At 55.4% G+C, this 12,427-nt stretch overlaps 1 protein-coding gene across 5 annotated transcripts in view; it reads right to left on the bottom strand.

Annotated features, from left to right (window-relative positions):
* TMPRSS6 (transmembrane protease, serine 6) overlaps positions 1–12,427 on the bottom strand; it is a 37,564-nt gene that overhangs the window by 8,269 nt on the left and 16,868 nt on the right. For all 5 annotated transcript variants that reach the window (XR_001004270.1, XM_011964295.1, XM_011964294.1 and 2 more), the window contains 4 exons: positions 11,596–11,732; positions 10,048–10,160; positions 9,616–9,725; positions 373–518 (listed from right to left, as the gene is read on the bottom strand). Coding sequence is in view for 4 of the 5 variants with exons in the window: in XM_011964295.1 (XP_011819685.1) it covers positions 373–518; positions 9,616–9,725; positions 10,048–10,160; positions 11,596–11,732 (506 nt within the window). In the remaining variant the exon portion in view is untranslated. The remainder of the gene's footprint in view (positions 1–372; positions 519–9,615; positions 9,726–10,047; positions 10,161–11,595; positions 11,733–12,427) is intronic.

Here is a 12,427-nt window from a genome sequence, read left to right as displayed (position 1 = left end):
TGCGTAGCCCCGAAGGTGCACAAAGACAGGCAGGCACCTGTTCACTCTCACACACCCGGACAGGCACCGACAGACATGTGTTCCTGGGCACCCGTGTACACATTCCAAGCAGACATACATATCCAGACACACGCACAGAACACACAACACACGTGGCTATGTATGAGTGTGTATTCCTGCAAGCCCGTGTGGCTGCCTTGCACACGGCACACACAAAGCTGCATAAATTTGTGCAAGCACAAACACGCTCGCTCTCTCTCTCTTCTTTTGTTCAGCCTCATAAGCAGCTGCCTACAGCCCCCTTGGTGGTTCCAGGGATGGCCAAGAGGCAGGGAGTCACTGCAGGGGGTTCCCCCGGCTGCCCATACTCACGGTCTGACTGGTTGTACAAGCCATAGTGCACCCGCACACCAGGCCCTGTGAGGGAGATCTGGGAGGTGAAATTGATGGTGATGCCGGCCGTGGCCACCACGGGGATCCTCTCCGCATAAGGCTGCAGGATGCGCAGGCCACACAGCCTGGGGGGAATCAGAGACAAGTCAGGGCCGCGCTGGCTGGTCTCCTGGGTCCTGTGCACAGAGCAAGGACAGGGCAGCCAGAGGGACAGGGGGAGCTGCACCCCCACTGCACCTCCTCTGCCCTGATTTCTCCCTTGGATGACTGCTCACCCCCAGAGTCATCTTCTAGAAAGTAGCCTGGCTGTGTCACTCCCCTGCTCAAAAATCTTCAATGGCTTCCCATTGCCTGCCAGATAAAAACTCAGTTCTAGTCACAGTCACCTGTGAACTGTGAGGTTCTAGCACGTCAGGGTCCTTCTTTGAGCCTCACTTTCCTCCCTCATAAAACAAGAAAAATTGGCCAGGAGCAGTGGTTCACACCTGTAATCCCAGCATTTTGAGAGGCCGAGGTGGGTGGATCACCTGAGGTCAGGAGTTCAAGACCAGCCTGACCAACATGGAGAAACCCCGTCACTACTAAAAATACAAAATTAGCCGGGTGTGGTGGCGCATGCCTGTAATCCCAGCTACTCTGGAGGCTGAGGCAGGAAAATCGCTTGAACCCGGGAGGTGGAGGTTTCGGTGAGCCGAGATCACACCACTGCACTCCAGCCTGGGCAATAAGAGCACGAAACTACATCTGAAAAAGAAAGGCGGGAGGGAGGGAGGGAGAGAGAGAGAGAAAGAGAAAGAAGGAGAGAGAGGAAGGAAGGAAGGAAGGAAGGAAGGAAGGAAGGAAGGAAGGAAGGAAAAATTATTTCTGTTGACCTTGAATCTGACAAAAGGCTTCAATGTGTCAGTCGAGGCAAAAGCCCTTGACTGGCCCACTGTCCACAGATATGCAAGGTTATTCGCCTTGAGGCTGGTGTGGGACGAGGGGGCAGCAGTGCTTCCCATTTAGGCACCAACCCTCCTGCCTCCTTGTGACACTGTGGGTTTGAGGGAAGGACCAGTCCTTCTCCCATGACCAGTAACTTAGTGCTGATGGGCAGCACCTTCTCCATGCATGGCCTCATGGGGTGGGACCACCCCCAGCTGTGGGAGCACCCTCATATCCCTGCTGGACAACACCGCCCCTGCTCCCCTGCCACACCACCACCAGGAAGATACACTTGTTTAAACAGAGCAGGTGGGGGAACCTCCAGAGAGGCTGAGTCTTTCTCTCCTACCAGAGAACAGGTAGGAGCCCTCCCATCTCTAGGTCATAGGCCCAGAGGCTCCTCCTGCAGAGTCCGGCGCACCTCCTCCCACAGAGTAAGTGGGCAGCGGCATGCCTTCACAAAGTGGGTGTAACCACTCCCCAAGAACAGTGGAACCCTCCCTCCACAGCAGCCGGGGGTTCCTTTTCATCCCAGGTGGGACACGCTTGCAGAACAGACGGGGACAGCTTCATCAGCTCATAGAAATGCCCTCCACAGAGCAAATCAGAGCGCTTTGTGGATGGGGGAAACACGCCCAGGGCGCAGGTTGAAAATCTACAGGGAGAGCTGAAAATGCCCCTGGCAGAGAAAGCAGAAGGAAATCCAGAGAGCGTCAGGAATAGCCCTGAAGGCCGATGGAGATATCCCACAGCAAATCCAAAACCCCTCGGAGCCCGCCATGATTCCCAGGGGCCAGGCACTTCCCCAGAACTTCTAGTACGTGATAAGCACTTAACCTTTCAATAAGTTAATCAATTCACTAGCCACTGAATAGCTGAAGATGAGCTTTGAGGCTGTTTTAACATCTCAAGGTATGTGGCTGGGGCTGAGCCTCATTGGCTATGGCATCACAAGGCCTCGTTGCACGGGGATTCTGAGGTTCAAGCAGCACCTCCGCCCAGGGAGGGAGGAATTGCTGTCATCCCATTTTACAGATGAGGCTCATGAGCGCAGGAGCCAAGGTGTCATCAGAATCTGGCCTCAGGGCCCAGAAGAGCTCACCTAGCTTGCTTGGCGGGAGGGATCCTGATTCCCACTGCAACAGTAGCTCTGAGGTCTGAGCCCCCTACATCCCCCATGTCCTCCACAGATCTGGCCTAGACTCTGGCACCCCCATAAGTCTATCTGGCCACAGTGATCACGATCTTACCCTTACACCAATCAGCAGTTCTCAGAGCACAGTCAGGGGACCCCCTGGGGTCCAAAAGTCATTTTTTTTTTAGTAACACTCAGATGTCATTTGCCTTTTTTGCCCTCATTCTCTCATAAGGTGACAGATGAGTTTTCCAGAGACTACGTGATGTGTGACATCGGGACTGATGGAACTTGGAGGCAGATTCGAAGGTCCCGCCTGTGGTCTGTGAAGCCAGTTGTTAAAGAAATGTACAAAAATGTAAAAGGACAGTGCTCTTGTCACTGAATGTTTTTACTTTTGGAGCATGCAACTAATTTTCATGGAATATTATTTATATTCAAATGTGTAATAGGCTGATAATTACATTAAAGGAATTAATAAACATTTTTAAATTTTGTTCCAATTTCCAATGCTGCAGGTATAGATCTATAACCTGTATAAGCAACAACTCTTTAGGGTGCTCAGTCATTTTGCAGAGAGTAACTGGGTCCTGAGACAGAGCAGGTTGGGAGCCGCCGCCTCCCACCATAGTTCCCCCGGCCCAGCAGGGCCGGTGGGGGACGAGGCACCGCCAGGGGGCGCCCCTGAGCAAACCCGGCCCTCTTGCCCTCGTAAAACCCAGGCAACCCTGGTTTTGGTGTCTGTTCATAAAGTTATCATGGATTGTTTTCCTCACAGAAGGACCTCAGGAAGTAGACAGGGGAGCCAGGGGTTGGGGAGGACTGGTCCAGGAATGAGGAGTCAAGCACACATCCCATGGGCCTTGGGGTGTTCCTCCCACAGTCACAGGGAGATTGTGGAGAGACAGAGAAGGAATCCAAGCTGGGATTGGAGGGGAGTGGAACGTTTCACTCTAGAAGTAACTGCGTGGAGGGCTGCAGTGTCATCCAAGCCTTGGTCAGGGGCCGTAAGGCAAAGGCACCTGTGCCTGCTACAGGAAGATCTCTCTATTAACCTCCAGGGAGAGTCCTAGAACCAGCCTGTAGCTGGCAGCAACCTTTCCCCAAGGCTTCACCGCGTACCCATGAAACTTTCTGCCTGGGCGGCATTTGGTTCTCACTCTGGAGGCCTGGAGCAGGGGTAGAGGTGCTGGACCCCTAGGACAAGCCTCTGCTTAGAAAGCGCCAGAGAGGAATTCAAGGCAGGGGCTGAAATCTGGTGGCCCAGGGGGAGTCACTCAGCATAAAGACAATGTGTTTATGCAGCGTGTAGAAATTGCTTCATTGAGTCACGAGCTAATTTTACATAATAATCCAGATTCTTGCTCCTCTAGAAGGAGAAGGAGAAGAGGAAGAGGAAGAGGAAGAGGAGGAAGAGGAAGAGGAAGAAGGAGGAAGATGAGGAGGAGGAAAGATGAAGAGGAAGAAAGGAGAAGGAGGAGGATAAGGAGAAGAAGGGGAAGAAGAAAAAGAAGAAGAAAGAAGAGAAGGAGGAGGAAGAGAAGAAGAGGAAGCGAGAAGAAGGGAAAAGGAGAAGAAGGAGAAGAAGGAAGAAGAAAGAGGAAGAAGGAGAAGGAGGAGGAGGAGAAGGAAGAAGAAGAAGAGAAAGAAGGAAAGAAAGAAGGAAAGAAAGAAAGAAAGAGAAAGAAAGAAAGAAAGAAAGAAAGAAAAGAAAGAAAGAAAGAAAGAAAGAGAAAGAAAAAAGGAAAGAAGGAAGGAAAGAAGGAAGGAAAGAAAGAAAGAAAAGAGCCTGGAAAACACCACTGGAATACCCTACCCCCCGTCATAGGCTCTAGCCCTGGCCTGGCCCCTTGGCCCATCTGAGTTTTCTGTTTCTGCTGCAGAGCTTTCTGGGAGAGGGTGTACATTCTCTGGCTCTCCAGTGCCTCCTGTCCATCAAGTGCTCCCCTCTAGCCCTCTCCAAGAAGCACCAGAAGCCTGACTGCTGCGATGCCTGCCAATTCATCTTGGCTACAAAGTACTGAGTGTCTGAAGGCACATTTTTGCACCGCGTGGCCTGCTTTGCTTCCTCACCTCATTGGATATGGGGAATATTTCCTTCTTGCCTTATCCAGGAGGTACCCTGTCAGGAAGGGACCTGTCAGGAAGTACTGCCTGGAGGGATAAATGCATGGATGGGTGGATGGATGGAAGGATGGGGAGAACACAAGAAGGAAGAAGGAAGGAAGGGTGCATGGGTGGATGAATGCACACCACCATGCCCTTACCTACAAACAGGTTAAAGGGGCAGGAGGGTCACAGAAGGCAAGTGCTGAAGAGGGGAGGAGAGCAGCAGCCAGCATGGCTGGAGCTCTGGACCTGGGGCTGCAGAGCTGAATTGACAGCCTGACTTTGCCCCAGGAACAAGCTGTGTGACCTTGGGTCACCCTCAGCAAGCTTTAGTTTTCACATTTGTAAAACGAGTGATCATATCTCCCTTGTGGCATGGTTTAAGGCATGCATAGGAAATGACTTCTTTGAAGCACCTGCTGACGTCAGGTTGTGAGCTCATGGAGGAAGCATCTGGCGCTCTCCTGCATGGCCAGCCCAGCTCAGGTCAGCCACACTGAAATTCTCACTGAGCGCCCGTGGCTGCCGGCTGTACTGGCCACTAGGGCTCCAGAGAACACAAGGGCCACCCCATAGCCAGGCCAGGCCGGGTCGGGGCTGGCTCCAGCTGGCCTAGGGAACCCATGATTCTGCCTGTCCCCACTGGCTGGGAGTGAGTGGAAATGGTGGGGTGGATCACAAGAGAAGTGATGTCACAGGAGAGGAAGTTGGCGGGAGGCAGGTTCCCGGAAAGGGGGAAGCCTGTGCTTCGGTGGCAGCCTGTGAGAGTGGCTTCTGTGAAACGGAGCAGCCGTGGTCAGATCTCATGGGCCAAGTCCCTCTACCACTCCCAGGCTTCTCAAGGGCATGAGGCCTCAGCTGGGCTCAAGTAGGCACCAGGAGAAGCTAGGTAGAAAGCAGGTAGGTCAGGGATGAAGGAGGCACCAGGGGCTCAGAGGAGTCAGGTGAGGTGCCTAAGGATGCTCAGCCTGTGGGGGGCCCGGGCCAGCCTTTCCTCATCACTACGCTGGCACTTGAGGGTTAAGATACCCTCTTCCCTGACACACCCTCTCCATCAGTGGGCATTCTGGGCCAAAGGACTATACCTCCCCCTCCCTAAAGTGCCTTGTCTGAAAATTTGCTCTTCCCTAGACCTTTCATGTCTTTGCCACCCACACAAGCAGATTTCCAACAAACGCTCATTCTAAGAACTTCTCAGCATCTACATGGGATGATCACTATCGCCCATGATCATAACTAGAGGGCACGGTGTCCCAGTGCGGATGGTTCGCAGGTGCCACCTCTGCCTTCCCTTCCACAGTCATTCACACAGGAGGAGTCTGCGGGGAGGGGACAAGACTCTGCCCCTGGGGATCCGGGACCCTTAATGAAAGTCTGAGAAGAAAGGGCTGGGACTTCCCAGGCCACTCTGCAGCTGGTGGGACAGCCACAGAAACCGTCCATCCCCCCACCCGGATGCCAGTGGGTTGGCTGGGGATGCCTTGGCTGAGGGAGTCACCAGCGGGCACGGGCCACTAGAGGCCCAGAGGGAAGAATCGCACACGTGGACCACACACACATGCACACACACGTGCACAGACACGCAGGGACGCACGCACACAGACATGCATCTGTGCACCCACGTACACTCCAGATCAGGCTGCCTGGCCTTAGCGCTGGCTCAACGAGCTGGGTGACTTTGGGCAAATTACTTCGTCTCTCTGTCTTGGGTGTCTCACTGGTCTATGAAGTCTGTACAGGCACGTGATTCCTCGCTGGGTTGTTGAGGCTGAAAGAGCCAGCACCGAAAACCCCTCGGCTTGTGCCTGCCCAGAGCGGAGTGACAGCCGGTGAGGAACGCAGGGTCACTGCACGTGACCCACGCCCACGTGTGCAGTGTTCTCCATGCACTGTCTCACTTAGTCTTCCCAGAGCGGGGCTCTCTCTCACGACCTTTTTTCAGATGAGTTACCTGAGGCTGGGAGAGCTAAGTCCTCGCCCAGGTAGGAAGCAGAGGAGACAGGTGCTGAGCCCTGGCCTGTCTGGCTTCGACATAAAGCGCTTTCCACCTCACCAGCCTGACTTGGAATGGCCTTTGGCCAGGAATGAATAAACGCAACTTGTACGGGATACAGCATCTCCCTGATGGGTAAGTAATCAAAGGTTGGGGCTGGCCTGAACCCCTTGTTTCACAGACAAGGAAGTGAGTGCATCTAGAGATCCATGCAAACCCTGACGCCAGATCCCGCTGAGCACTTCCACCCCTATGTGGCCAGGGAGGCCTGGACAGAGAGAGGGGAGCTATGGGGGCACGGGGAACTGCCAGGCCTCATCCTTACCACCCAGCCACTGCTTAGCTACACCCTGAAGTCCATCTCCACCACTGAAAGGCAGAAAAGACAGGGACAAAAGGCCAAGTCCTTTTAACCATCGCTGATCCCAGTTTCCCCACCTGTACCGTAGTTTGGGTGCTAGGACCAGTCCAGCCCACACGTTCTATAGCTCAATGGTGCTCAGAGACTCTGGGGAGATCCCTCCACCCCACTGGAAGCTGTCCTAGTGCCTCAAATTCACCATTGAGGCATCATTCCTTTGGATTAGGGAAAAGATTCTCCCATCCGTGTTCCACACTCTCTGTCATTACCCAAGTGTAGCTCACGACGTCCCTGTCTCCCCAGTACCCAGACCCTTGCCCGACTGCATCAGGGAGGGAGGAGGGCCCTCCCCCAGGAAGCATGGGGTGGAGCATCCTTTGGCCTGCTGTTTGTGGCTGGTGGGGTATGGGAGAGACCCCAACTGTGGACCCATCTGCATGTCACCTAATCCTGCTGAGCCTTGATTTTCTTCTCTGGGAAATGGGAACGGTGCCGATGACCACACAGGTTATTGGGTCAATGCACTGAACACCTGTCTTAGCCCCTAACTCCAGGCCACCGAACTCCCCACAACCCCTGAATGCTGGGGCCCCACCTCTGGCCAATGGAATTGCCATGGGGGTGAGGGATGAGATGGGGATGTCAGACCCAAGACCGTTCCTTCTCCTTTCTGAGCCTCCCTGAGACACAAAGTTCAGCGCTGGGGTAGGGAGGGAGGCAGGAAAACATGTTCTCATCATTCGCAGAACTGTGAATCACGGATCCATCTCAGGGTCACCCTGCGGGTTCCTGTGAGCGGGGGTGAGGCCAGTCATCCTCAGCCTAGGTGAGTAGCAAGACAGCCCCAAGGGAGCTCCATGAGGAGTCAGGGCAGCCATTCCCAGAGGTGCACCCACCATGCTACAGATGCCTTCTGCTCTCCAGACAGCACAGGCCTGATGTCGCCGAACCAGCATGTCACCCCAGCGGCACAGGCCTGATGTCACACTCTATCAGCATATCATCACCAAATGCAAAGCCCTGAAGCCCCTGCTTCACCATGTCACCCCCAACAGCACAGGCCTGAAGTCACACCCCATGTCACCCCCAGCAGCACAGGCCCAAAGTCACTCCCCATGTTACCCCCAGCAGCACAGGCCTGAAGTCACACCCCATGTCACCCCCAGCAGCACAGGCCCAAAGTCACTCCCCATGTCACCCCCAGCAGCACAGGCCCAAAGTCGCACCCCATGTCACCCCCAGCAGCATAGTCCTAAATCATACCATGGGTAATTCTTCTCCTTTCCTTTAATCCTGGTCCCAGATAAATTGCAAAAAAGAGTCAAGCAAACCTTGTCATTCTCTGTCACCTTTTGTCTGGATGATCCTTTTGAATAGGATCAACCAGCAAGCAAATTACAAGTGTTGGTGAATGGGAACACAGAGCCCAGAAATCCAAGAATTCTAGAGCCCCAGAGCCTTCCAATTTTGGCATCTTCCAAGACTGGCATCTTGGATATTCAAACTCTGTGAAACCAAGAAATGACGAATCTTGCGTACTAGACTCTCAACCCATTAGGCCCCCAGAATTCTGGGGTTGGAAGGGAGGGCAGAGCCCAGTCTGTGATGAGGGGTAGTCTCCTCTTTCCTGACGCTGACACGATGACCGTTTTCACCCTGGATTCCCAGGGGAAGGGTCTCCCTGGTTCTGCCATCGCTGCTTCAATATTCCTCTTCTCTCTCCCCAAACCTCTGCTCCCCAACAATGGAGCCGTAGGAGGGCATCCCTCTCCTCTTGCCCACCCTCCACCCTCTAAACAATATTACCTGCACCTGAGCCTCCTTTTCTCCCTCTGGGGATGCTGGGAGGATCCACACATTTGAGAGACGGAACCTCTCCTGTCTTAAATGCCCCTTCCTTGAATTGCCTAGTTCTCTTTTCTTCCCAGACAAATGAAAACCTGTCCATATACCCTGTCCATATACCCTGTCTGTTTCCCTGCTTCCCTGCCCACCCCAGGCCTCTGAAGCTGCTGGCACCACCCATGGCCTCCTGGTGGCCAGGCCCAAGGGGCACTTATTGGCCTCATGCCATAGTGACCCTGGCGACAGTGGTCGCTTATCCTAACTCTGCTGTCTCTTGCTCACATCCCTGGAAGGACTCACTTCTTTGTCAGAAACTTAGTTACCAGAGGGGGCAAGGGCAAGAGCAGGGAAGAGGGCAAGTGCCCTGTTGGGGATTCAGGGGATCCAGGGCACCCATGATTTCCACGTTACCCTGTGCAATGGGATTGGACCTGGCTGTGCAGCAGGGGGTCATGATAAGGGAGAGGCCCCTCTGATTGTACCTTGGGTTTAGGGGGAAGGCACCGAAGTGCCCATGAGTCCTTTGGCTCTGGAATCATTTTATTGAAGGATTGAGAGTGCCAGAGGGGGTTACAGCACCCAAGGAGATGAGACTATTTTGCTGTAATTAGAACCAACATCCAAGGTGTCTGATGACCAAGAGTGTCTGAGACTGCTGGGGTAGCTAGAGGGGAAGCTGGGACCAGCACTGGGGGCCGGGACGAGGACAACAGGCCCAACACCAGCTCCAGGCTCCCCCTGCTGCCCCTCTGAGGCTGGGGACTTGGGCTTCCAATGAGGGGGTCACCTGTAGGGGAGGGAGGAGAGGGAGGGGGAGGGAGGAAAGGAAGCTGGAGGGAGGAGAGGAAGTAGTACCTCCTGTTCTGGATTGTCCACTGGCCCTGGGTGCACGGCAAATCATACTTCTGCCTCCGCAGTGCATAGGCGTCAAACCAGAGGGCCAAGCCGTAGTCCAGAGAGGGCACCTGGGAGGGAGGAGCGGGCCATCAGGTGGCCCATGGGGTGTGGCCAGGTTGGTGAACCCACTTCCCTAACAACAAAGAGAAGGAGACACAGAATCCCAGGTGGGGCTAAAGTCTGTCAGTCACTCAACAAACAGGCATTGCTGCGACCCACACAGGGAGACCTCGCCCACAGCCCTCTCCACCCTAGCAGGATTGGTACCCAGGGCTCAGCCTGTGGGCGCTTCAGCAGAGGCGGGACACTGCCCGCTCTCATCCCGGGTTACCAAGGACCTGTGCTGTGCTTGGGGCAGAGGACAGGTGGGCAGGCAGGGTGGGGTCTCACCGTGAGGTGCCAGGAGCAGTGGGTTCGGGGCGAGTAGTAGCTGGGGAAGTACGGGGTGCTGAGGACACCCTGGAAGTCCAGCCTGTCATCCAGCGTCAGGTTCACCTCGCAGGCTGGACCAGGAAAGCAGCCGTTACACGGGGTCCCCTGGCTACACCTCCCAGCAGGCGAGCGCAGCTTGTAACCCCACCACCCCTACCACCTCGGCCAGCAAAGTGCTGTGATTAAATGTAACTGTGTGAACCTGGGTCTCAGTTTCCTCATCTGTAAAATGGGGACAATAATAGCACACACCTCATAGGGTAGTAAAGAAGATTAAAAAGACATAAAACATTCAAACAGCCTGGCATGTAGTAAGTGTTTGATCCGTGTTAGTTATTGACATTTGCGGGACAGCACTCGCCAGTTTACAAAATGCATTCACACCTGCGCAGGCCTCATGGTGGCGGCTGGGAGGGAGAGAGCTGTTCCCCTTCTCCAAGATGAGGTTCGGAGAAAGGGAGTGGCTTGGTTGAGGCTACACAGTGAGAAGCTGAGGGGTCCAGGGGTCAGGACAGGAGCATGCTCAGCTGCCCTGGCCATCTCTCCATGGGGCCAGGGCCCCCAAAGCCATTTGTTCCCTCCTGCCTTGAGCCTGTGTCAGACTCCCAAGAGAACAGCTCTGCTACCCATTTAGAGCTCCAGCTTGGTCAGCTGGAGACCCTGGTCCCTGCCAGAGAGTTTAGGGATAAACCGAGAAGAGAGTGGGGACCCTGAGTGGGAGGGAGCAGACTGGGGAGAAGGGTCGGGGGAGAAGCAGCTGCCAACACTCTGTGGCCTCCTCTCTGCCATCTTCCCCTCCCAAGCTCCAGAAATGGCAAAGTTTGAGCTTCCTGCCCACAGGTATGGCTGGCCCCGGCCCAGGACAGCTGTCCAGTGCAGAGTGGGACGTGCCCTTCCTAGGAAGGGGGCAAGGAGGGAGGTCCTGAAGCAGGAGGAGGGTGGGGGCTGGGAGGGCAGTGCGAGACCTGTCACACCGGTGGCCCTGGCCTGGCTGTGCTGCCATCGCGCCTCCCCAAGCTCCCTGGGCCCTCTTGGCTGTAAGTGGACTGTCTAGGGCAGAATCCAAGGGGTTCTTAGTCCTGCTGCAAACAGACCCGCGTTCCAGGCCCAGCCACTGGTGGATGCCAAGGGAAGAGGGCAGGGAGGGGCAGAGGGGAGGGGACACAGGTCCAGGAGGGTGAGGAGGGAGGAGAGGCAGTCAGCACAGAAAAGAGAAAAGGAGAAAGAAGGATGGAGAGAGAAAGAGGAGGAAAGTGAGGGAGCGATGCCAGGCAGACAGAGACTGCGAACGGGTAGGAGGGTCAAGGGGCAGAGAGGGGGTGGAAGTGCAAATGGCGGAAGGAAGAGGGGGGCCAGGGTGGGGAGTGGAGAGCAGCAGGAGCTTCCAGAACCTTCCCTCTCCATCCCGTCCCCAATTTGGGCAAAAAGGTGAGCAGTGAGCTCAGTGGAGGGCCCTGGGGTTCTACCACCACCCCTCCCCTGCCCCAGAGTCCCCTCACCCCTCACCCTGGAAGACCACCGGCTGCACGGAGAGCATAAAGGGGTCGTAGTAGCTGTGCAGGCCCTTCTTCCAGACCACCGCCATGATGGCCCCCGATGCCAGGACCTCCACCACAGGCTCCTGGCGGCTGCAGCCGTACACCCTGGCAGAACAGAAAAGCGGCAAGGCTGGGCCAGGGTCTGGGAGGGGAGTGGCAGGGAGGGTGGCAGGCAGCTGCTCTGGGATGGTGGATGAGAGTCTGGACGTCTGGGTTCTGGACCCAGGTCTGCTACTAGAGACTGCTGTGTGTCCATGGGGAGCCTGTGTCTCCCTGGCCCCAGAGGACAGACTGAAGGCCCTCCAAGGACCAGGCCAGCTCCTCGGGTAGGAGAGGCCCGGAGGTTCCCCAGACTTCTGGAGCTTACAGTTCAATGATGATGGCTGGCTCAAGTCTCATGCTCCCTCCCCAGCCTCCTCCACCCTGCTACAGGATCACCTGTGACCCCTAGCATCCCTGGCAGGAAGACTAGACTGGCATCTGCAGGGAGCACCCCTTCTGGCTGCCTGCACTGCAGCTCCTGGCCGTGTTCAAGGATGGGACAGGGAGAAGGCAGGTATGGTCTGGTGACCCCCAGGGTGCCCCAGAAATCTGCCCAGGGCTTGGTGCCTGGGGGGCTCGGAACAAATAACAGTATCTTAGACTTCTGGGCTTTGAGAAGTCTGGAATGTCAGCCGGGGAAAGACTCTAGTGACACTGTTGAAGCCAGCTACTTGATTCCCAGATGGGGAAACTGAGGCCTCACCGGCAGTCCATGGCAGAGACAGGCCTGCGCTAGGCATTGCCTGTGATGGCTGGTA

This window comes from Colobus angolensis, unplaced genomic scaffold, assembly GCF_000951035.1.
Source record: "Colobus angolensis palliatus isolate OR3802 unplaced genomic scaffold, Cang.pa_1.0 Scaffold65, whole genome shotgun sequence".
Lineage (NCBI taxonomy): Eukaryota > Metazoa > Chordata > Mammalia > Primates > Cercopithecidae > Colobus > Colobus angolensis.
Note: the sequence above shows the minus strand (reverse complement) of the source record. Positions and strands in the feature narration are given on the sequence as shown.